The 26333-nt window shown below is 32.6% G+C and overlaps 2 protein-coding genes across 3 annotated transcripts in view; one reads left to right on the top strand and one right to left on the bottom strand.

The window, feature by feature from the left end:
• Window positions 1-26333, top strand: part of LOC142333875 (diuretic hormone receptor-like) — a 635861-nt gene that overhangs the window by 384733 nt on the left and 224795 nt on the right. The gene's annotated exons all lie outside the window — the stretch shown is intronic.
• LOC142333874 (uncharacterized) overlaps window positions 12120-26333 on the bottom strand; it is a 47757-nt gene continuing 33543 nt past the window's right edge. Inside the window, exons 1-4 of one of the 2 annotated variants that reach the window (XM_075381450.1) lie at window positions 21178-21278; window positions 15668-15820; window positions 14482-14643; window positions 12120-12575 (exon numbers count right to left, since the gene is read on the bottom strand). In XM_075381450.1, coding sequence (XP_075237565.1) covers window positions 12381-12575; window positions 14482-14643; window positions 15668-15820; window positions 21178-21246 — 579 coding nt within the window. In that variant the 5' untranslated portion in view covers window positions 21247-21278 and the 3' untranslated portion in view covers window positions 12120-12380. Of the gene's footprint in view, window positions 12576-14481; window positions 14644-15667; window positions 15821-21177; window positions 21279-26333 lie in introns of those variants that run through there. The other variant, XM_075381452.1, reaches the window with a different exon arrangement.

Raw genomic sequence — 26333 nt, forward strand, 5'->3', positions numbered from 1 at the left:
TGGATGTTCTGCGAGAAACCTTTCCTGGACGTTTGATTTCCCGATTTGGCGATATTCCTTGGCCAGCGCGTTCACCTGATCTGGCTGTTTGTGATTTTTTTTTCTGTGGAGGTATCTCAAACGTAAAGTCTTCAGTAGTCGACCACAGTCAACTGCAGAACTCAAGGAGGCCATTCAACGAGAAACTGAAGCGGTTCCACAAGTGATGATTGAGCGAGCAATGTCAAATTTTAGAATGAGGTTAAGCGAGTGTGTGAGGAGTAATGGAAAATATTTAAATGTTATAATATTCAAATAATAAAAAAATCTATGTAAATAATTTAGTATAAATTGCAAAAATTGATCTTTAATGTGATATATTAAATGTTTTAATAGTACGAAACACAGTTTAATTATTATCCCTGAAAAATCATCAGGTTTATATGCCGGATCCTGTATAATTTAATAGGCGTACAAGGAACTCATGTGGGTGTCCACATCAGATTTTTTCTTTGTAAGGGTTCTTCAAATTGAGTTCAAAAAATTAACAATTTGTGGTGGGAAGTCTTATTTTTTTTTTTAATTTACAACCGTAATCTTTTTTTTTTAGCTTATGACCAGTCATCATGGAACACACCTCAACAACGTTTACAAATAGTAAAAATCTATTATTGAAATATAAAATCGGTTACAACTACGTATTACGCATTTTGCGATGTTTATGGTAATCGGCCAAACAAAAGCAGTATTCATCGCTTGATTTAAAAATTCCAAATAGAATTTCCTTTCTTTACTGGATGTTAAATCCAATTCACCAAAAAAATGCAATGAGTCAAGTAAATATTCCTGCTCTAAATGTAAATGTTTGTGAAAATCGAAGTTTTTAGATAGATTTCATTAGAAAGCTACTTATTGTAATGTGTACCATGATTCGACTTCAGGAAAACTTCGATATATCTTCGCGTTTCCCAAAACCATCCCCAGACCCCAAAAACCACCGTCAGTCCAAAAGATTATATATATATATATATATATATATATTTCACTTTCATGTGGACTCGATAACTGCCGTAATTTTGCGCCAATCACTTTCAAATTGATACATAAAATATAACGACCCATAATCTCGTGTGAGGGTTTTAATGGGCAAAATCGGACCATGTTGGTGGAAATGGGGAAGCTTTTCCAAAAAAAAAAATCGCTATAACTATCATATCAAATAAAATATCGAATTTGTTTAAAGTTCCTACTACTCTTTGCATATGAGCCTGAAACTTATCTCAGTAAAGTTTTTTGATATCATTAACCATTGGCCCAGGGGGTGGGAAAAATGGTGGGGTTTTGAAGACAAAAATAATCATACCTCCCTTAAAAGGCACAGTATCGAATCGGTTTAAAGTGATCGATAGTCCTCTAAACATTACCTAAAACTTTTCTCTAAAAAATTTTTGATATGACCAACCCTTACGACAAGGGATGAACAAAATATTGCTGGAATTGTAAGAAAATGGGGCTTGTCGCATGCTAAATATATGAAATATTTTTTCACATGCAACCATTGTCGTATTGAGTAAATATGAAGCTTTTCTTAACTTTAAGGTGGAAATCATTTTTATCCCCTACTTAGCACTAGTAAAAACTACTTCCCCCTTCCGGCGTGCCGAAAGGGGTTTTTTATCCCTTAAAGGGGTTGGACCCGTATAAATTTCAATTAACAAAAAATTAAAGTCACGGGACCATTATTACGTAGACAGTTCTTTGCTTATTGGACACTAGAACAGTTCGAAGTGAATGTATGTTTTTATCAAAAAATTATCTTTACAGATAAAGATAATTTTTGGCTTGATTGTTTTGTAAATAAGTAACAATTGCGGTATTTTTGATGATTCCAATACATAAATCATTCAACAGTTACCACTACAAGAAAAAATCTGATGTAGATATCACATGACTTCCTTGTACGCCTATTATATTGCATATATTTTTTCTGCACTTATGTTTTTATTACTTTTTTTTTTTTTTAATATTTGGTATTCTTTAATTATTATTGATTCTATTTTTGTTTTTTCAATAATTAGATAATCATTATCTAATTATTTTAGATAATAATTAGATAATTATTATCTAATAATTAGTAGATAATAATTATTAATAAATCAGTATATTTAAATTTAAAAAAAAAAATTAAAAAAGAGATGAAGTCGGATTTGAACCGATATGCCTTCCCCTTGTAAAATCCAAATATTTCATAATTTAAAATTTTATTGCGTTATAACTCTAGAACCAATGAAAATAAGTACCACTTATGATGTATCGCTGATAATCTCTCGATGAGGGCTTATTGTTGCAGTTAAAAAAAGTCCAAAATTCATCGTTTTTGGATTTTGGTTATTTTTGGATAATTTTAGTCCAGTTGATTGCAATCAAAAGGGGAGGTACACAACTACATGTTATAACAGTCCTAAATTCCAAATTTCAACATTCTACTGTTAATTGTTTTTGAGTTATACGAGATACATACGTACAGACGTCACGCCAAAACTAATCAAAATGGATTCAGGGATGGTCAAAAAGGATATTTCCGTTGAAATCTGAAAACCGAATTTTTTCGCGATAACAATACTTCCTTTTACGAGTACAAGGAAGTAAAAAGTCACTGTATTTTTTTTTTTTTTTATTGTGTGGATTATGGGCTGGTGGCAGGCCCATTTTGTTTTTTTCGAAAATGTTAAGGAGATACTGTTACAGTAAATGCTGAACGCTGTCGAGCAATAATACTGATATTTTTTTGTTTTTTTGGAAAATTTTGAATTGAATGATATGCCACGTAGCTCCTGAAACAGTTTAGTTAATGCGTCAAAAGTTTGTTGATTCGATAATTTCACAATACGTCAGTTGTCCAACAAAATCAATTCATTTGACTCTTTTTTATCTTTTTCTTTGGGGTTACTTTAAGTCTCTAGCAACAAAAAATACTAAAGATTGATGACTTGAAAGCAAATATTCTACTAATTATTAGTGGAATTAAAGCGGATTTCTTTGAAAAAGTCATGCAAAATTCTGTTGATGGAGTTAAGTCAAGCAAAGCCGTCCAGGCCGTATTAATGATGCGTTTTTCAAGCACAATGTAATTTTATAACTTTCAAAAGGAAAATAAGAATCGGTTGATATTACAGATATTTATTGTTTTACTGCAATTTGAAATACGTTTTACGCTGAAAATGAAATACCGTTTAGCTCAAGGACAGATTAAGATATTTCAATTAAATCTGGTGTAAATATACTCAACAAAATTTTCTACAAGACTGATAATTTTGACCTTTAAAGGTTCCAAAATGATGGCCATTAAATTTTTTAATCCGCTAATTTTACCCCTTAATTTGGATTTTTAAAATTATAGTCTGGGGCTTAAGTTTACCGGAGACGCAAAAACTCTAACGAAGCGTTTCTGAAAATATGTTGTTTATATGAATTACTTTAACAGTAGAACATGTCATGAAAGATGTTTAAATTCTTTTTGAATTATTCCTTATAAAATATTTAAACAAAGTTTAAATTTATTAAATATTTAATTTTTCTCCGCTTCCAAATAATTATTACTTTGCTGTACATAGGAATAGTCGGTTGAATAGGAAATGCCACGGTGATACATGCGAGTAGCAACTCAAGGACATTTTATTATTAGTTAATTCGCTGTGTTACCTTTGTTATTCCAGATTTAATATCATTTCGCTATAACAGATATAATAAAATTTTTAGTAAATAAGCCTGTCTGTTGGTAAAACCGGAAGTTCATTTTTTTTTTTCTTTCCTTTGTTCTAAGTTCAAATGATGAATCCAATCAGATATCACAGTGAAAAAAAGAATATTTTTTTATGATAAACACAACGATATTGAAAATAAAATAAGTTCAAGGAAGAGGTTAAAAAATTCTACATATAAATATACCTTATATTAAAATTCACGTTATTATCCAATACATATTTACTTAATAAAATACTGTATGTATTGTTTAATAATTAAAGAGACAAATTATTAGTGGAAAATTATTATTTTATCAATGATAATGAAACTACTCCTTAACATAATCCCTAACTATATTTAGGCACTTTTCACATTTTCTGTGAAATTCTTTATTCGAGTCGTAAAGACTTGTTTGACTTGGTGTCTGAGGCGTTCTTTTACCACATTTTTAGTCCATACATTGATCCCGAACGTGATGCCATATGAAAACCAATTGAGAAGAACAAACAACAAAAAATCTGTACGATAGATTTGCATAGTTTTCGGTGTGTTTTAAATGGAACAAATGTGCAATGTAGAAAAATTTCGCCTTTTGAAAGAGAACAAGAACATACTGATGCTATTACTTCGTAATGTTTAGCATGTCACAGTAGTATTTCCTGTTGATTGAATGTTATTCTTAAAAATAATTGCAATAAATTGGGCCTTTATAGTCTCAAAATACCGTTGGAATCACTTTACCAGTATGTTGTAACACACTTTTAGTGTGTTATTTCCAGTGGCGGCTCGCGGATAAGCACTGCAGGATTTCAGCAACCACTATTTCCACTTGATATTATTGATAAAATTTAGTATAATGATTCCTTTTTTCTTTAATTTCTTCTTAATACAGAGTGATTCAAAGAAACGAGAGATTTAAAAAATTAAATAACGTTAATGAAAATCTTTTTTTAGAAAATGAATTTTATTTCATGTAATTGTACAAATGTTGCCATTTTAGTATACATACATTTTAGTTTATTTTGTAAAGATGACATCTTCCAGGTGACCTCCTCTTCTACGTAAACACTCACGAAGTCTCTTCGTTAAATTGTTCATGGTTTGACGTAACATCTCAACTGGGATTTCCGCAATTGCTTCTCGGATCTTTGCCTTCAGTTCTTCCGTTGTAGTAATCTACTGTAGAACGCTTTGCTTTTAAGGTGACCCCGCAAAAAGTAATCGCGAGCTGAGAGATCAGACGATCTGGGAGACCATCTAATGTCACCGTTTCGTGAAATGACACGTTGTCCAAACAATCGGCGTACAACTGCCACCGATATTCGTGCAGTACGTGACGTTGCTTCGTCTTGTTGAAACCAGGCTGTGTTAAGAATCGGTGGAAATCTCTTTTTGTTGTTCCACAACAAAGGTTTCACGCACGGCTACGTAACTAGCCGACGTCACTGTAATCGCAAGACCGTTGTCATCCTCAAAAAAATAATGGTTTATAACACCGTAAGATGACATAGCACACCATACGGTCATTTTCTGGCTGTGCAACGGACGCTGGTGTAGCTGCGTAGGATTTTCTTGCGCCCGGTATCTGAAATTTTGCTCGTTAACAAATCCACCGAGGTGAAAATGCGCTTCGTCTGACATCCACAGTTCGTGAACAAACTCTTCGTTATCGTTTATCTTCTGAAGCATTACATTACAGAATTGTGCTCGCACAACTGCATCGTTCGTTTTCCGTTCCTGGAAGATCTGCAACTTGTACGGATGGAATCGCAAGTCCTTCTCTAACATTCTTCGAACGCTTGAACTATGTATTTGCTGAGAGACGACGGATTGACCGATGTGGACTTCGTGTGACAGCATCTTGTAAAGCTTGAACATTCTGTGGTGTACGGACGGTTCGCTCACGGCCTGGAGGTTTCTTTTTCATCGTCGAACCGGTTTCCTCAAAATTAGATATCCGTGTTTTAATTGCACGTGCTGATGAAACACGGTCGTGCCGTCCCAGATTAAAATAACGGCGAAATTCTGTACGCGCTCCTTCCACACTGTCATTGTTTTTGTAAAACGCTTTGATAGCAAATGCACGTTGCGCACCACTCCAAGGATCCATGACAACTAAATGGCAGGTTAGGTTAGAGAGGCCGGCGCCACTTATCAAGTGGTACCAATCACCCACGGCTACCAACACAACTTTCAAAATTTCCCGTTTCTTTGAATCACTTTGTACTTGTACAATATATAATCCTTAAGCTTAATGTCAGTAACCAACCACCAGTTTATGAAAAAGATATAAAAATCTTTGTATGGAACTGTGCGCTTCACAGTTCCAGAGGCGTGGTGTTTGTCTGTTGTGCGGATCCGCTCATAGCAAGCTGCACCCAAGGCTGCGAGGAAGAGAGAGCACTGTCGCTCCCGCAGTTCCAATCCTAGCGTGCTGGTGGAAAGTAGTTTTTTTTTATACTCTACGTGTGTATGGAACGTTCCTTGTTCGTTCCCTTTTCTGGTTTAGTCGGTGGAAGGAATATGAAAGCGGTTTAGTTGCTTTTTCAGTAGTGATCAGAAAATGGCGAAAAGCAAGGGTTCTTTGATTGCCAAGTCTGTTCAGAAACACGTTGGAAAGACGAAAGAGAATGTAATTATAAAAAACTAATTATGTGTTTGTTTCTGTGTACGTAAAAATATAATTTAAGCACCGTTGGATTATAAGGTTTTTAAGCGGACATTTTATTAAGTTATCATCTTTTTTTTTTTTTTTGTCTTCAGTCATTTGACTGGTTTGATGCAGCTCTCCAAGATTCCGTATCTAGTGCTAGTCGTTTCATTTCAGTATACCCTCTACATCCTACATCCCCAACAATTTGTTTTATATACTCCAAACGTGGCCTGCCTACACAATTTTTCCCTTCTACCTGTCCTTCCAATATTAAAGCGATTATTCCAGGATGCCTTAGTATGTGGCCTATAAGTCTGTCTCTTCTTTTAACTATATTTTTCCAAATGCTTCTTTCTTCATTTATTTGCCGCAATACCTCTTCATTTATCACTTTATCCACCCATCTGATTTTTAACATTCTCCTATAGCACCGCATTTCAACAGCTTCTAATCTTTTCTTCTCAGATACTCCGATTGTCCAAGTTTCACTTCCATATAAAGCGACACTCCAAACATACACTTTCAAAAATCTTTTCCTGACATTTAAATTAATTTTTGATGTAAACAAATTATATTTCTTACTGAAGGCTCGTTTAGCTTGTGCTATTCGGCATTTTATATCGCTCCTGCTTCGTCCATCTTTAGTATTTCTACTTCCCAAATAACAAAATTCTTCTAGCTCCATAATCTTTTCTCCCCCTATTTTCACATTCAGTGGTCCATCTTTGTTATTTCTATTACATTTCATTACTTTTGTTTTGTTCTTGTTTATTTTCATGCGATAGTTCTTGCGTAGGACTTCATCTATGCCGTTCATTGTTTCTTCTAAATCCTATTTAAATTAGTAAAACGAACAACTATTTATTGTAATTTTTTAAGTATGAAAATTATTTAGCAATTATCAGTGAGGTAAAACACGTTCTTTTAGATAGTGCAATTGATTTTACTAAAACTTTTATTGTTAAGTAAGTTTTATTAGTCAAATTTAAAATAATTTCCAAAAAAAAACATGAAAATATCATTATAAAAAAATTGTTATAAAAACATAATGAAAATAGACTTCCATTTAAATCTTGTTATAAAATTCTTAGATAATTTTACAAATCTGTATATTTTGAGGGTTTGAAAGTAGTGATAGATATTATATAAACCGGTAAACACCCTCGTGAATTTCAATCAAATCTACATACATGTTCAGTAAATAATAGGGAATCGATAAACAGTAAATGCCGTTGTCACTCGATAGACCAAGTCAAGTCGATCAAATATTTCGGAATAATATTGGACGATCATATGAAGCGGAACGACAACGTACCCAAGACTAAAATACCTTATTCATACTTTTTACGAAATAAACAAAATTAATGATCTTGAAACAATAAGAATTATATATTTTACACATACTCATTCACTTTTTCAATTTGAAATCGAGATATGAGAAGGAACGTATGATATCCATCTTAATAAAATGTTTATGCTCCAGAAATATTTAATTAGAGCAGTTCTCGGTAGATCAAGTTTATATCCATGTAAACGCTTTTTTTAAGAATATAAAGTACCTATTTTGAGACAAATATATGTCAAGAAAGTAATACTACACGTAAGAAAACATATAAATGATTTCGAATTTAAAAATACACCGTAAAAACTCGTTCACCAGGAATTAATAACTACACCACATCCTATTCAAAATTAACTGTTTGGAAACGTCAATTTTCGTATTATTTCAGTATAATTTTTGACTTTTCTAACAAAGTCACCAATCATTTTAATATCCAAATAATATATAGTAATCTAATCAAAGAAATAAACGAATGGGTAAAACACAAGATATATTTTAAATTATCAAACAAAATCCCGTTTGAGCTCGCTATGACTGCCAACTAACAGTGCACCACGTCCTTGTGGATTGTATCTATTACGTGACATTGCGTCGCAAATTTAAACTAGGACTAATGTGCGAACTGCTCTAGAAAATAATTAAACGAAGTTATGTTCCGTTTTACTATTTCTTAGGACCGTCCGTTTATATTCAATTATTTGAATTACTGTAGTGCGCCTCAACTATTAATGTAATTTTCTGTAAAGCATATAGTAATTTTATTATCTTCATTTGAGAATTATCTTTGTCTATGTATCTTGATTTTAACATACGCTACAATTTTTTTTTTTCATTTAAAGATGTATTTTTACATTGCCGAGTTTTAATATTTAATTATTTACAAGAAATAGATCGCGTCCGGACAATGTTAACGTGAACGCGTTTTCCTCCCTGCCAAAAACAAATTTACTAGTCATACGTTGATTTTTAATTTTTTCCACGAAAGAGAACTACAATGTTTTCATTCCGTCCGTTTGGATTCCTACTTCAAAAGATTTATCCAATCATTCTGATGAAATATCTCTGATTGGATAAAATGTGTTGTCTATAGAGCAATGAAACGTTTTTCTCGTAATATTTATATTATTTATTTATTTATTGTCAATTAAAAATTACACATACAGTTTTACTCAACACACTTATCCTTGACGCAGCTAGAAAAAGAAACCTTGAGCGCTAGTCGCGAGTTCAAACCATTATAACAGGATGATTCATAAAAGAACTAATTAAAAATACAATATTTAAATAAATAAAAATACATCATTTTTGTAGCATGATACATAAAGATATAATAATATGATGTGGACATCACATGACTTCCTTGCACGCCAATTAAATTACATATACATATTTTTAAAAGTATATAAAATTTTAGTTCACTACCACTTCTAATATTTTTTCTTTTTTTTATTGTTATCATTGAATTATTATTTATCGTAAAAATCTTTTTACAATTAAATGTTAATGACATGTTTAAAATTTTATTTCTTTTTTGTTGACATTATTTACATAAATCTTCTTATAATTAAATTCTCTACAATTTATGTTTAAAAAATGTATGATTTATTGCCAATTTAACAACGTTATTGTACGTCAAACTTAAAAAAAAAAAATGTTTTTTTTTACTCTATTTTTGGCGTTTTACATGGAATATCTTTTTGGCCCTATTTTTGGCGTTTTACATGGAATATCTTAGAAACTAAGAGAGATACAGTTCTGTGACCTATTCTTTTCGATTTCCCAGCTCAAAAACCATAAGAAACAATTGAATTTTCCCCTTAATTGACCTTTCCAAAATTTCAGAAAGTCTTAATTTACCCGGAGGAACTCGGGCGAAATCTTTCATTCTGTATAACTCGCTAAGGAAACGTTTTCGGAACTATGTTTATATGAACTTTTTTCTTATTTTTAGCCTCTAGAATGAGTTGATCTTCCTGAATCACTCTGTGTATATGTTGATTTTTTAATCTCAAGTAGTATATTAGTTTATTGTTGTTTGCTGTTCATTATAATATTACGATAAATTTATTGTTATTAATATGGATTATTTTTGTCTAATCTAAATATTTCATTATTCTCTAGAGTAGTTCGCACATTAGTCCTAGTTTAAATTTGCGACGCAATGTCACGTAATAGATACAATCCACAAGGACGTGGTGCACTGTTAGTTGGCAGTCATAGCGAGCTCAAACGGGATTTTGTTTGATAATTTAAAATATATCTTGTGTTTTACCCATTCGTTTATTTCTTTGATTAGATTACTATATATTATTTGGATATTAAAATAATTGGTGACTTTGTTAGAAAATATACTGAAATAAAACCAAAATTGACGTTTCCAAACAGTTAATTTTGAAAAGGATGTGGTGTAGGTATTAATTCCTGGTGAACGAGATTTTACGGTGTATTTTTAAATTCAAAATCATTTATATGTTTTCTTACGTGTAGTATTACTTTCTTGACATATATTTGTCTCAAAATAGGTACTTTATATTCTTAAAATAAGCGTTTACATGCATATAAACTTGATCTACCGAGAAGTGCTCTAATTAAATATTTCTGGAGCATAAACATTTTATTAAGATGGAAATCATACGTTCCTTCTCATATCTCGATTCCAAATTGAAAAAGTGAATGAGTGTATGTAAAATATATAATTCTTATTATTTCAAAATCATTAATTTTGTTTATTTCGTAAAAAGTATGAATAAGGTATTTTAGTCTTGGGTACGTGGTCGTTCCGCTTCATATGATCGTCCAATATTATTCCGAAATATTTGATCGACTTAACTTGGTCTATCGAGTGACAACGGCATTTACTGTTTATCGATTCCCTATTATTTACTGAACATGTATGTAGTTTTTATTGAAATTAGAGGGTGTTTACCGGTTTATATATTATCTATCACTACTTTCAAACCCTCAAAATATACAGATTTATAAAATTATCTAAGAATTTTATAACTTCAACAAGATTTAAATAGAAATCTATTTTCATTATGTTTTTATAATAATTTTTTTGTAATGATATTTTCATGTTTTTTTTGGAAATTATTTTAAATTTGACTAATAAAATTTACTTAACAATAAAATTTTAGTAAAATCAATTGCACTATCTAAAAGAACGTGTTTTACCTCACTGATAATTGCTAAATAATTTTCATACTTAAAAAATTACAATAAATATTTGTTCGTTTTACTAATTTAAAAAGGATTTAGAAGAAACAATGAACGGCATAGATGAAGTCCTACGCAAGAACTATCGCATGAAAATAAACAAGAACAAAACAAAAGTAATGAAATGAAATAGAAATAACAAAGATGGACCACTGAATGTGAAAATAGGAGGAAAAAAGATTATGGAGCTAGAAGAATTTTGTTATTTGGGAAGTAGAATTACTAAAGATGGACGAAGCAGGAGCGATATAAAATGCCGAATAGCACAAGTAAACGAGCCTTCAGTAAGAAATATAATTCGTTTACATCAAAAATTAATTTAAATGTCAGAAAAAGATTTTTGAACGTGTATGTTTGGAGCGTCGCTTTATATGGAAGTGAAACTTGGACGATCGGAGTATCTGAGAAGAAAAGATTAGAAGCTTTTGAAATGCGGTGCTATAGAATAATGTTAAAAATCAGATGGGTGGATAAAGTGACAAATGAAGAGGTATTGCGGCAAATAGATGAAGAAAGAAGCATTTGGAAAAATATAGTTAAAAGAAGAGACAGACTTATAGGCCACATACTAAGGCATCCTGGAATAGTCGCTTTAATATTGGAAGGACAGGTAGAAGGGAAATATTGTGTAGGTAGGCCACGTTTGGAATATGTATAACAAATTGTTGGGGATGTAGGATGTAGAGGGTATACCGAAATGAAACGACGAGCACTAGATAGGGAATCTTGGAGAGCTGCATCAAACCAGTCAAATGACTGAAGATAAAAAAAAAATATTACTAATCTGTGAAGATGTGAAAATGGCATTTCCCATGTAAAAGACAAATGAAAGTTTGCTATAAAAAAAAAGATAAATATCTTTTAGATATATCTCTTATAGAATTAATAAATATTGACGTTACAAAGAGATTACAAAGTCATTTTTTAGTTTTTTCGTAATTTTTTAAATTCTTAAATCAAGAAGTTATAAAATTTCACATCTAACAAAAATAAAAATTCGGTAAAAATTTTCTCGGAAGGAGATTTTGGGGTGGTCGTGCAAAAAAAAATAAAAGCCATCCATTTTTGAAATTTTTAAACTTTTTTCATGTATCAATACTTTTCCACTATGTAAAAATAAATAATCAATGCCAGGAAAGTATAATAAATTTGTTGACAGATTTATTGTGTAATCATTTATTTTTTTAACACTGGTTTTAATGTATTTAGATTATTAAATACCCTCATTCATATTATATTTGATGCTACAATAAAATGTTTCATCGTTTTGTAAAACTTTTTTGTTTTACAATTTTACATTTTTTTAATCTACTTGAGGTTCTGTTACTCCCCCACGAACATTGCTTGATTATGTTTTCACACGGTGCAATATTTTTTTTTTTTTATTTTTTTTTATATTGAACGTTTTTTAAATTTTAAAAATTTATTTTTACGCAAAAATATTTTTTAACCGAACATTTTTCGGCGATTTTCATATCTTGGTACAATTTCTCCTTCAGTTAAAAAGCATGATTCCAATACTTTGAAACTACTTCTATTGGAATAAACTGATAATTCCACCCTGAAATCCCCGTATGGAAAAACAGGAACTTTTGGAAGGTTTTCGCCATCGAATAGATAATCTTTAACCATGTAATCACCCTGCAACAGAATTAAAAAATAAAAAATACGTCAACACATCCAGTAATCCAGGGAATGTTTTACAACGTTAAGAGACTGATTTAAGATATCGAAATATATTTAAAAAATAAATAAAAATCATATATGAAAATGCCAAATCTACTAAATTAGAGTTCCGTAAAAATTATTTTCATCTATTTTGAGATTACATAGCAACATTTTAGTTTTTCGAAATTCGCTTATAAGTAGGAAGCTTAAAATCAAAAACTTACACTTAGATAAGAAAACCGAGAATTCAAACATTTGAAATATTTTCAAAATATAATTAATTAATAGTGTGGACTATACGTGCTATTTTGAATTTCTCATATATCATTAATAAATAAAAAGTTATGGACATTTGCTTATGGCGCGCGCGACTCTTAAGTATATATTGCTGCAAGACTAGCCCGGTCACCGACCGGGTTGGTCTAGTGGTGAACGCGTCTTCCCAAATTAACTGGAAGGCGAGGGTTCCAGCGTTCAAGTCCTAGTAAAGTCGGTTATTTTTACACGGATTTGAATACTAGATCGTGGATACCGGTGTTCTTTGGTGGTTGGGTTTCAATTAACCACACATCTCAGGAACGGTCGAACTGAGAATGTACCAGACTATACTAATACATATCATCCTCATTCATCCTCTGAAATATTATCTAAACGGTAGTTACCGGAGGCTAAACAGGAAAACAACGAAAAGGACTCGCTCGGTCGCGTACCTAATTAACAACCTGTTACCTAAGGAAAGGTAACAGCTTTCCTGAAAGCTGTTACCTGTCAGGAAAGGGTAACAGCTTTCCCTATTTTAATAAATAAGGATATTTTAAAGAAAAACGGTAAGTAAATTTAAAATAAAACATTTTTTGAAAATAATTTGTCAAGAAATCCCTTTCAGTACGCCGGAAGATGGCGATAGATTTCACCGGGACCAAGTAGGGGTTAAAAAAGATTTCCACCTTAATGTTTAGAAAAACTACGAATTTACTCAATACGTCAATGGTTGCATGTTTAGCATACGACAAGCCCCATCTTCTAACAAGTCCAGCAACATTTTGTTCATCCTTTGCGTAAGGCTAGGTTATATCTAAAATTGTAACAGAGAAAAGTTTTAGGTTATGTTTAGAGTACTTTAAACCGATTCGATACTGTGCCTATTAAGAGAGGTATGATTTTTTTGTCTTCGAAACCCAATTTTTTCCACCCCCTGGCGCAATAGTTTGTGATATCAAAAAACTTTACTTAGAAAAGTTTTACAGTCTTACCCAAAGAAGAGTAGGAACTTTAAACGAATTCGATATTTTATTAAATTTATAGGGATATTTTGTTCTTGTTTTTTTTCGAAAAAACAATGGCATGGAAACCCCATTGTTTTGTTGGTTCGATTTTTCGAACGCTATTGGTTCGATTTTTGGCCGTTAACGAAATCGACTGAGATTTTTTGACGAGTTATTTTTAAGGAACAATTTGAAAGTGATTAGCGCCAAAATACGGCAGTTATTGTGCCAACAAATTATATAAATATAAATCGATAGTGAAATTTATATAAATAAATATATATATATATATATATGTGTAATTGTATGTATAACATTTTGAGCTAACGTTGGTTTGGGGCATGTGAAACGCGAAAATATGTCGAAATTTTCCGGAATTTGAATCAAGGTTCCCATTACAATAGGTAGCTTTCTTATGAAATCTAAAATTATCAAAAAGATATTTTTTCATAGTTTCATACGTTAGTTCATATACCTTTAGGGATTCTTTAACATCCTTAGTAATCCATTTGGTCTCATGCTTGGGAAAACCTTTTCTCCTCTTTCGACACCTTAATATATATTATAAATAACAAATCAGATATTAATAATTTAAAAAATAAATATAAACTTACTTTTCCAAAAATACAGGAATAATTTTTGCCTGCTATTCGAAAAACTTCCTCAACCCAATTTTTAGCGAATTCTTCAACAAACTTACATTGTTCCAGTGATACATCAAGAACTGTATTCCACGTTTTGCTTCCTTTACCTTTTATATATATATGAGGGCGTAGCTATAATTTAAAATAAAAATAAAATTAATTATGTTTAAGGAAATTTTGTATGAAATAATATTTGTTAATTTCCCATTTTTATTTTTAGAATGCTCTTCTTCACCTAGTAAAATTTCCTTCCTTTTTCTAGATGTAGCGTTTCTCATTTCTGCTTATTTTATTTAGAATTGTTTATGCAAAAAAATTACAATGAAATTGTAAATCGTACGTACGGTAAGGGTCTTGCAGATATCATTTATTTAGCTCAAAAAACGAAAATGTCCGTAACATAAATAGAACTGTTTTTAACGAAACGATACTGATATGAAAAAGGTAAGACACTACATTTCTATTGTCAAAATCTGTTATTTATTTACAGTTTTCTTTAAAAATAAATATATATAATAGACAATAGATATACAATTATACATAATAAATAGTGTTTAAGCGAGCCATATAATAAGCAAAAATAGAAAAATTTGCTTTTCCATTTTTACCTCCTAAAAGAAAATTAATAGGCTAAATTAAAAGGAGGCTCTCCTCATTTTCGGGAAAAGGAGGAGAGCCTCCTTTTCCCGTTCCCCCTTCTCTTTCTCCGTGTGTAAATCGGTCCAGTAATTCTTTAATCCATAGCGGACATACATACGATCATTTACTTTTATATATATAAAAGAAGAAAGTCTTTGTCTGTATATTTGTTTGTTTGTTTCGTAAATAACTCTACACCGGCGCTACCTAGCGGGTATACTTTTTGCAGAAATTTTTCTTTTCACGTAACGAATATTCATATTCTGAATATCAGACAAATCGGACCAAAAATACAACTTTTCGAAATATCTCTACCCCAGCGCCACCTAGAGGGTCCAAACTAATTCAGTAACCTTCCCTGGCATGCGTCCAACCGTTCCCCAAAGTTTCATCGCTATCGGATGAACGGTTTAGGAAGGCATAAGAGACATACAGACAGACAAACATTCATTTTTATATTAATAGATTTAATATCAGCTTATATATACGTATCGGGAAAAAATTAATTAAATCATACCCATCCATTTAAATCATTTTCCACAGTGCTATTAAAAGATATCATCACATGAGTCTGATTCACTGGCACAAGTTTGATCGAAAATCCTTTTATTGAATTTTTTCCTAATTTTGTACAATATGAGATATTTTTCAATTTTATCATATACGTTCCCTGTAATTAAAAATATATTAATTATTCAAAAATTAAATCTAATAAAAATTTTATTAAAATAATTTATTTTTTATCAGTTTAATAGCTCGTAAATTACATCAGGCCCTGCATTATGATGTCCTATTATGTGCAACTATAAATTTGTTTTATAAGTTACGTACTTTAGAGGTTTTTTCAATATTTTTTGCATGGTAAAATCATAGAGAAATTTTTCTATGACGAATAGGGCGTCATTTTGGTTGGTTTTATGGAATTCGGATCAATAATTATAGCTCATGTGTACTGCAAAATGCTCACCAAACTGAGATGTGCGATCCAAATTCGACAACGCGGAACGCTGTCGTGCGGTGTAATCTTCCTTCACGACAACGAGCGTCCTCATACCGCTGCTTTGACCAAGAAGAAGATTCAAGATTTTCGTGGGGAACTTTTTGACCACCCTTTATATAGTCCCTTACATACACCTAGCGATTACTTTATCTTCTTGCATTTGAAAAAGTGGCTGGTGGACAACGTTTGAAAACGACCAGGAACTTAGAACTTTTTTTGTCAATTGGTTCAATCCCAGGAGGCAAATTTCTATTCAGATAAGTTAAATAAATTGGTGCTGCGTTACAAAAGGTGCTTAGAACTGAATGGTGATTTTGTGGAAAAGTGAAGTACTCTTTTTTTTTTTACTTTTTTTTATATTTTTATTATAATTTGCGTAATTTATACAATAATAACTTCCACAAAATAAATAGGTTTGAAACTTTTATAAAAAATCCAAAATGACTTCAATTTTGATTTTACTTTCCCGGGCTATAGCGATATATGTTGGTATAGCAGCTGTTATAACTGGAAAATGTATAAATCGGTAAAGAAAAACTAAAAAAAATTCTTTTTTTTAAGTTTTGTCCCTTGAGGAGACATTTTTTAAAATAAAAATAAATATGATTTAATTAGTATGAGTAAATAATCAGCAAAAAATTGGTTAATTCCATTGCCTTGAAATCTAAAAAATCTTGTTTTGTCAAACGTACATTTTTTTTGGGAGGGGGCTTGCTGGATGAAAAACGCTTTTGCGTTATCATTGCCCGAACACGACATATTTGTTATAATAAAAAAATATATATAACTTTATATTTTTTTTTTTTTTTTTTTTTTTTTTGTCTTCAGTCATTTGACTGGTTTGATGCAGCTCTCCAAGATTCCCTATCTAGTGCTAGTCGTTTCATTTCAGTATACCCTCTACATCCTACATCCCTAACAATTTGTTTTACATACTCCAAGCGTGGCCTGCCTACACAATTTTTCCCTTCTACCTGTCCTTCCAATATTAAAGCGACTATTCCAGGATGCCTTAGTATGTGGCCTATAAGTCTGTCTCTTCTTTTAACTATATTTTTCCAAATGCTTCTTTCTTCATCTATTTGCCGCAATACCTCTTCATTTGTCACTTTATCCACCCATCTGATTTTTAACATTCTCCTATAGCACCGCATTTCAAAAGCTTCTAATCTTTTCTTCTCAGATACTCCGATTGTCCAAGTTTCACTTCCATATAAAGCGACACTCCAAACATACACTTTCAAAAATGTTTTCCTGACATTTAAATTCATTTTTGATGTAAACAAATTATATTTCTTACTGAAGGCTCGTTTAGCTTGTGCTATTCGGCATTTTATATCGCTCCTGCTTCGTCCATCTTTAGTAATTTTACTTCCCAAATAACAAAATTCTTCTACCTCCATAATCTTTTCTCCTCCTATTTTCACATTCAGTGGTCCATCTTTGTTATTTCTACTACATTTCATTACTTTTGTTTTGTTCTTGTTTATTTTCATGCAATAGTTCTTGCGTAGGGCTTCATCTATGCCGTTCATTGTTTCTTCTAAATCCTTTTTACTCTCGGCTAGAATTACTATATCATCAGCAAATCGTAGCATCTTTATCTTTTCACCTTGTACTGTTACTCCGAATCGAAATTGTTCTTTAACATCATTAACTGCTAGTTCCATGTAAAGATTAAAAAGTAACGGAGATAGGGAACATCCTTGTCGGACTCCCTTTCTTATTAGGGCTTCTTTCTTATGTTCTTCAATTGTTATTGTTGCTGTTTGGTTCCTGTACATGTTAACAATTGTTCTTCTATCTCTGTATTTGAACTCTAATTTTTTTAAAATGCTGAACATTTTATTCCAATCTATGTTATCGAAAGCCTTTTCTAGGTCTATAAACGCCAAGTATGTTGGTTTGTTTTTCTTTAATCTTTCTTCTACTATTAATCTGAGGCCTAAAATTGCTTCCCTTGTCCCTATACTTTTCCTGAAACTAAATTGGTCTTCTCCTAACACTTCTTCCACTCTCCTCTCAATTCTTCTGTATAAAATTCTAGTTAAGATTTTTGATGCATGACTAGTTAAACTAATTGTTCTATATTCTTCACATTTTTCTGCCCCTGCTTTCTTTGGTATCATAACTATAACACTTTTTTTGAAGTCTGACTGAAATTCCCCTTTTTCATAAATATTACACACCAGTTTGTATAATCTATCAATCGCTTCCTCACCTGCACTGCGCAGTAATTCTACAGGTATTCCGTCTATTCCAGGAGCCTTTCTGCCATTTAAATCTTTTAATGCTCTCTTAAATTCAGATCTCAGTATTGTTTCTCCCATTTCATCCTCCTTTATATATATAACTTTATATATATCAATTAAAATAATAAAATTACCATCTGTATGCGGCAAATGGAATGAATAGGTGAAACACGATGAAGTAATTTAAATATTTCTGGATAAATGCGGACGGCCCTAATAAATCGTAAAACATAAAGACAACATTTCATTATCCTCTAGAATGGTTTGCATGTTAACGCCTAGGTTAAATTTGCAACGCAATGCCGTTCAACAGATATAATCCGCAAGGATATGGTGTACTTTTAGTTGGCAGCGAGCACAAACCGGTGCGTCTGTTTTAGTCAGAATATATCCATGAATGAGGTTAGTGTGCTCTATTCGGGCGATTTGTGTATATACGTATTTATTGTGGCGTGTTCGGCACCTCAACCAGGATATTGAGAGAGACTAACAGCTAAAAATTGTTATATAAATACGATTTATTTCTCTAAGAATATAAAAAAATAAATAAATAATATTAATGAATGAATTACACACAAAATGGTACATCAAATAAAGACAAGATATGTTTAAAGAGTTAAATCATAAAACCAGAATACACTGCGATTGACAATAATATAATTTTGGGGTATATTATATAACCCAATATTGCATTAACAACAAAATAAGATTAGACTAGTCTAAAGTTCATAAAATTTCATTATCAGCAAATAATATTACTTTTGTTGTTTATAATAAAAATAGACTTCATGAATGAATTTAATATTGTCTACCAATAACTCACCGAACAACTTCCTCCTTTCACCCACGGTCTACACTGGAATACTTGTGCTCGGACTCTTCGCTCATTGTTACCAAATGATTATTGATAATGCTGTTACACAATCGCCTCGAAAACGGCCTTGTAGCACTCGCTAATTACTGATTGTTCCTGCTGGTCCCTGGCCATCATAACCAGTACCCGCCTCATTCCTTAACTGTTAAAGTGCAACAGTTTTATCATCCGCACACTTTCATTTTCCCATGAATTCCTACTCCGGTCTTGTAACCTTTCTCGTCAAACAACAGCTGTTGGAGGTGTGACATTTTCAATACTACAAAGAACAAATTTTTAATCCTGTTTACCTGAGAATAGGTAACTTTTAACTTTTAACTTAACTGGATTCCTTTCATTATTATATTTTTATACTTTCTTCTTAATTGGAAGGAATCCAAAAATCCATATAACTAGCCTATATTTGCTCTTATAACTCTGAATCTCATCGACCAGTTATTTTTTTGGATCTTGGTAGATAGATTCTATCTTTTAGGAGAAAGACTGTCTTATTATTATTTTTTTTTTTTTAATTAAAAAAAGGGAGAACGGTGTTTTAGCCGAAATAAAATTTCAAAATTTGATTGGAGGACTTTAGTAAAATATTTTCCATACAAAAGTTGAGGTTTTAGTTTATCAAGTTCACAAAATTTTTAATTTAATACTCACCTTCCTCCCGAAAAAATTACTTACATATATATATATATATATATATATTCAGGACAATAGTTAATGGAGGTTTTTGTACATTTATATTTTCTATATTAATATGCCTTCAAATCACTAACAATTTTTTCCCATCCCACTGCAATTGTGTGTTATCTAAAAATATTTCTTTAATAGAATTATTTTTCTTGTTTTTTTTTTAAATCCATCTTTCAAGTTACCCATTGGGTAACTTACTCTAAATATAGATTACACAAACAATTACCACCAGTTCCTAAAAAATTAAAATTTTGTTTATTTAAATTATAGCTACATCTTTGTATTTTTTAAACAATAATAAAACCGGTTCTTAAACATTTTATTATCACCACTTAAGGAATTATTTTATTTAAAATAATTAATTTTACCTAAATTCTTCCCGTTGAGTATGGGGAAGCCTAAAATGGAAAAAAACTATGAATTGACCGGCGTAGAAAGGACAGGTTTACAGTTAATTACCGGTTTTATGTAAGCAGTAACTATACCATAAATACTTTGTTTCATTACGTCAAATTTTAAGTTTTTTTTTTTTTTTGTAATCAGAATTGTATAATATTTGATAAAAAAAATTACTTGACACAGCCGATATATATATAGAAAAATATTATTAAAACGGTTCTATAATACAATTTTTTGAATAAAATTACAAAAAAAATATTTGATTAAATATAAAAATTTATTTTTTAAAAAAGCTTTTATTTAACTAATATTAATATTAACATTAATAAAAAAAAGGAAACAAATTAGAAAAACCCTCTAAAAAGTAAAAAATAAGAATTAAATCAAATTAAAAAAATATAATATATTAACAAATATAAAAATCCACTGAAAAGTAAAAAATAAATTATATAAATATCTAATAAATAAATGTAATAATTATTAAATTTTAAAATTAAAAGTAATGAAAATATTTAGTTAAATAAAAGCGTGGGTCATATCAAAATGCCGACACTGTAGAATTGTATTGTCATCGAAGTTACATACGTGAATCAAATTTCATTGATTTTTATAACATAGATCAAAAGATATAGCAGTTGTAAGATTTGATTGTAACTAAAGCAAGTTAAATAAAAGCATATAATAAAAATAAATCGGTTTGCCTGTTTTCATTTCCTCCATTAATCGAAATTTTTTTTAATAAGCTGTAACCGTATCACTTAACCGAGATAATAATGTAACTTAGAAAATTAAAATAAAAAAAAAATATTGGTACTCACCGCTTCCAGATTAGTATATATTTCGTTAAAAAATATTGTTACTATTAATATTGAAATAAATAATTTCATTTTGAAAAACTTTTCTTTTACTTTATAATGACGAAAACAAATAATAGATTATTGTTTTAATAAATTAATAAAGAAAAACTAAAGTTTTATAAATTTGAGTTTCTTTTTAGAATGTATATTTCTAAATGAGATATTTTAAAAATAAAATTTTCATATAGGATGTAAAATATGTTATAATATAATTAATAAATAGTCTATCGCTATAAAAATCAATATGTAATTAATTTTTTTTGTTTCTACCAGGCATATGAAATATAGTGTAACATGTAAAATATGTATATATATATATAAATTTTATTTTTAGTCATTTTCATTGAAATTATCTTCCTACTGAATCTGTGTGTAATTAAAAAAGTGAAACCTGATAATTTTGATTGGGTTGCGACTTCCGTTGCGTTACATTATTGGTTTTTCTTTTAATAATATAGATAAAAAATATCCTTACAAAAAAGAAAGGCTGGTTTTAACAAAAAACTAATACTCAAAAATATTTTTCCTATTACATGACTTCTCGGAGATAAATAATAATTTAAAAAATTGAGGCAAAAAGGAAATAAACGAAAAAACAAAATATTTATTTTTTATAGGTGGAGAATATATTTTAAATAAACATTCTCTAAATATATCAATTTATTGATTCAATAGACGATAAGAATAAAAAAATATTCAAAAAACCTTTTCTGGATTTTAGGTCTGGGGTTTTTAGTTTGCTTTGCATTTCTCCCGCCACCACCCCATTCGGTCGCCCTTAAGCATAAGACCGAAATGTCTGTGCAAACGGCTACTGAGCCTCGAAACGGTTTAGCGAACAGTATCCTAAATAGCTCCTAGAGGTTAACTAATAGCGTGAACGGACTAAGCGCGGTATCATACCCCACCGGTTTACATGTCCAAACCGCTTACTTGTCATATATTTACTAAAATGGGTAGGCGCACCCCATTAACTACTAAAATTATATATATCAACCATAAATTAACATTTATTTCGTCTAAACAGCAAATCGCTGCCACACCTAGGTCACTGAACGCTAGGAAAGTCCCTGTCAACTAAATTAAAGCGCCTGGAGCCTTAATTGGCTGGTGGGCACCCATATATCTCTAAGTTAGCTTCCCACAGCAGGGCGATAGAAGTCTTTCCCTTAAGTAAACTACTGCTGTCGGTTGAACAATGCAACCGCATCATGGAACGCCCACAGGGTTCGACAATGCGGCTCTTGCCGCTTGTGAGTGGTCAATTTTCCCCTTGACCTCTAAGTTCCAGAGTGGCCCGGTCTCTGGCCCCCCCAAAAGCAGGGCAGTCAAAAATCAGGTGTTCATTTGAACGGACCTCCCTGCAGACGCACAGCTCATTAGCTACCAGCTGGGGAGCTGATGAGCTGTATTAGGTCTGGGATGTGTAATTTTTAAAAATTGCGAACAATTCTTTGTAACGTCATATATGAAGTTTAAACTTTGAAAAAAGTTTTGGAAAATAATTTAGCAAACGAAAGATAGAGCGAAACAATAAGAAACATATATATTACAATTTTATGAGATGTGGGTTGTTTTTTTTTAAGTATTTTGGATTATTTATATATGTAGTTAGGTAACAAATTTGTTTTAATAGAATTTTATCTAAAATACCTCCAAAGGAAATCGTAATTTTTTTTCAAGATGTCCCTTTTAATGAATGTTGTGGAACAAAATTATATGATCATTGTCCATATATAAAAATATTTGAACCAAACTTTAAGAAAATTGGATCACGCAATTCTGAGTACATACTATGTTTTTGTTTGTTCTGGATTATTGTTTTTCAACCTGGTGGTCGCGTTGATATGAAAGTGAGGTCGCAAAATTAACATTAAAACTTTTTTCATGAATAATAATGAAATCATTTTACTAGGAAAAATCATTTATTATAAACATTTTACTTATAATTACACATGTAAAGGAAATTAATAAAATGTTTGCGTTTTTTTTTTTCATTTAAAAGTTTTACCTTATGTTTTTCTATGTTATAAAAACACAAAATCAAATAGTTTTCAAATGATAAAAGACGATTCCTATATTTAGTTTTAAGGGCAATCATAGACGAAAAAACCCTTTTCACAAAGGTAAGACGTGACGAAAGGGATTAATATCTTCAATGTTTCTGTAACTAAATTTCTATATTCATTTAGACAAGCAAATCAAAACGTATATAAATCTTCAGATTTGAATTATAGTTGTAACATTTTATCGGCAGATATTTCGATGTATGATTCGTGAATCCCAACCGGTAACTTAGCAGTTGATAACGTTTTCACTTAATCGATCCAGGACCTATCGCTTCAATAGATCATTTTTATCTTCCGTGAAATATTCTGCCAACTGAATTTTCAGTTCACGAAAATCCATCTTCATGATCTTACACATGAGCTGTATTTCTACATAGATATTCCTAGTCTTATAGTGAAATTGTGCAAGTTTTGACGCAATATTTCAATAAGAATTTCAGCAATTACTATTAGGTCTTGAATTTTAATTTTTCTGTCTTAGTAGGGGCGACCCACGAAAAGAAATCGCATACTGACAAAAAGAAAATTTTCATGGAACTCCTATAAATTATTGTTGCCTAACAATGTGTGTCATTGATATTTTTACCGCGTGTTATGTTGGTTTGTCTTGTTGAAACCAGTCGTTGTCAAAAGTTTTATAAATGTCAGTAGTTTTTAGCAACAAATATTTTCTCCAGTTATTGGAAGGATATAACTCTTTAAAACTTGTTCCTTATAGTTAAAACTGGTACTTCCTGTTTATCCCCTACAAATAAGATCTTATGAAAGTAGCGGCAAGAAATAAGAAATCTTGTCTGGATTTTTTTTTTTCTCTCAGCTCCCCTGGGCCGGACCGACTTGGTATTACGCTGCCCAGGGGAGTGTCTTTAAACTCAGATAGGCCTCCCCACCTACCGGCTATATACCGGCAAGGCAGGTCGGCCTACCGGTTAGCTCTTTTTGAGAGTTCTTTATCAATATTGCCCCCTTGGGGACCCAAAAGGGCAATACTAATACACCACGCCAGACCCAGTTCGCCGCGACGCGGTACCGGGTCCCTTCAGTATTCAGTGTGCTGTTGCCTGACTGTTACCCGTGGAGTCCTTGGTGGCTCATCAGTGCCAACACACCGCAGCATGCTGGACCTCACCAGCAAGGCTGTCCACCCAGTCCTATTCTAGCCAACACGTTGTCTTCTCTCATCGGAGTATTTCTGTAGAACAACTTGTCTAACAAAACTAGCAAAATTATTCCAGTTTGACTCGCTTCTTAGCATGTAGTCTATTGTTGTCTCTGGAGTTATACCTGTGAGTGCCTTACTATGTCTAAGTGTGTCCCACCTATTGCACTCAAAAAAGGTGTGCTCAGCATCATCTATCTCGTTGCAGTAGTTGCAAATTGGCTCTTTTCTCTTGCCTATTTTGTGCAGGTAGTTATTGAAGGAACCATGTCCTGTAAAAAACTGCGATAGGTGATGATCAACCTCACCAAATCTTCTCGACAACCGTGGCTTGATGTTGGGGATGAGGGTTCTCGTCCATCGACCCACAGCTTCCTGCGACCATCTTTCCTGCCAGATATTATAAACGGCATCCCTGACCTCTTGTTCTGGCTTGCCTTGTGCCCTCTCCAACCTCTTTTTTGCGATTAGGTCAATAGGAGGTGTACCCGATAACACGCACAGGGCGGCATAGGACACTGTCCTGTATGCGGACACAACACCTAGGAGCACACACCTGTGCGTCCTCGCCAGTCTCTCTTTGTTGCGCCTGATGGCGATAGAGCGCCACCAGGCCGGAACGGCATACATAAGCGAAGACACGACGGTGGTCGCCAGTAAACGGCGCTTTGAGGCCCGAGGGGCATTCTGCGATGACATAATGATGTTTAGACTTTTTATCATCCTTTCTGCCTTGTTGCATACATTGACTATGTGCTCGGTGTATCTACCGTTTTTCTGGAGGATAACTCCTAAGTACTTGATGTTATTCGCTTCTTCTATAGCATGACCGTTGATGGAAATATTGAACGGTTCTAGCACTCTTCTACCCGTAAAGGCAATACACCGGCATTTTTCCGTAGACAGTTGCAGACCCCTGGACCTCAACCACTCCTGCATAGTGTCGATGGCCGCATACACCCTCTCCCGCACCTCCAAGACCGTCCTTCCCTCTACGAGGACTGCAAGGTCATCTGCATAAGCCAGCACCTGGACGCCGACAGGAAACTCCTTCTGAAGGAGTTCATCTATAATCACCAGCCACAACAACGGCCCCAGAACAGAGCCCTGCGGAACTCCACCGTGCATTTGAAAATGTACTGTTTCTTCCTGTGCTTCCACCAGACATCCTCTGTTGGACAAGTAATATTCAATTTGCCTACGCAGGTACGGGCTGAGGCCCCTAGCCGCAATTGCGTCATTAATATGACCCCAACCAATAGCCCCGAACGCGTTTTTTATGTCTAGTGATAGCATCAGTGGAATTCTCCTGGTTCGCCAAGTGCCTCTCTTCACCTCGTCGGCCCATCCCGAAATTCGGCAGATAGCCTGCACGGTGGATCGCCCCCGCATAAACCCGTACTGGTTAGGACTGATTCCGGCTCCCTCTTCTAGTTCTTTGATGATGCGGCGAGCCAGCATCTTTTCTACTAGCTTCCCCATCATGTTAAGGAGGCTCAGGGGTCTATAGGTTATATCTTCCTCCGAAGAAGTGCCTTTAGGTAGGAATACCACTCTGGCCTCCTTCCAGCAGTCGGGGAAGTCTCCGTTCTCCATGCCATGGCTGGCAATCTCGAGCATCTCCCAGGGAGCCTTCTGAACCAGCCCCTTGATCACTGCCCCGGGAATCTTGTCCGGGCCAGGGCTCTTTTTGGTTGCCAAACTCCTCGCCGCAAGTTGTAGCTCTTCCATGGTGAATCTTCTATTGTCGCAAGGTGTGAATCTCACGATATCAGGCACTGTATGCGGGAACAACCTGGCTACCTCCCTTGCAACACTGGTCTTATTGAGGATAGGCATACGTCTCCCGAACTTTTTGGTCACAATACGATATGCCTGGCTCCAGGGAT

This window comes from Lycorma delicatula, chromosome 13 (genome assembly GCF_047948215.1).
Source record: "Lycorma delicatula isolate Av1 chromosome 13, ASM4794821v1, whole genome shotgun sequence".
In the NCBI taxonomy this organism is placed as follows: Eukaryota; Metazoa; Arthropoda; class Insecta; order Hemiptera; family Fulgoridae; genus Lycorma; species Lycorma delicatula.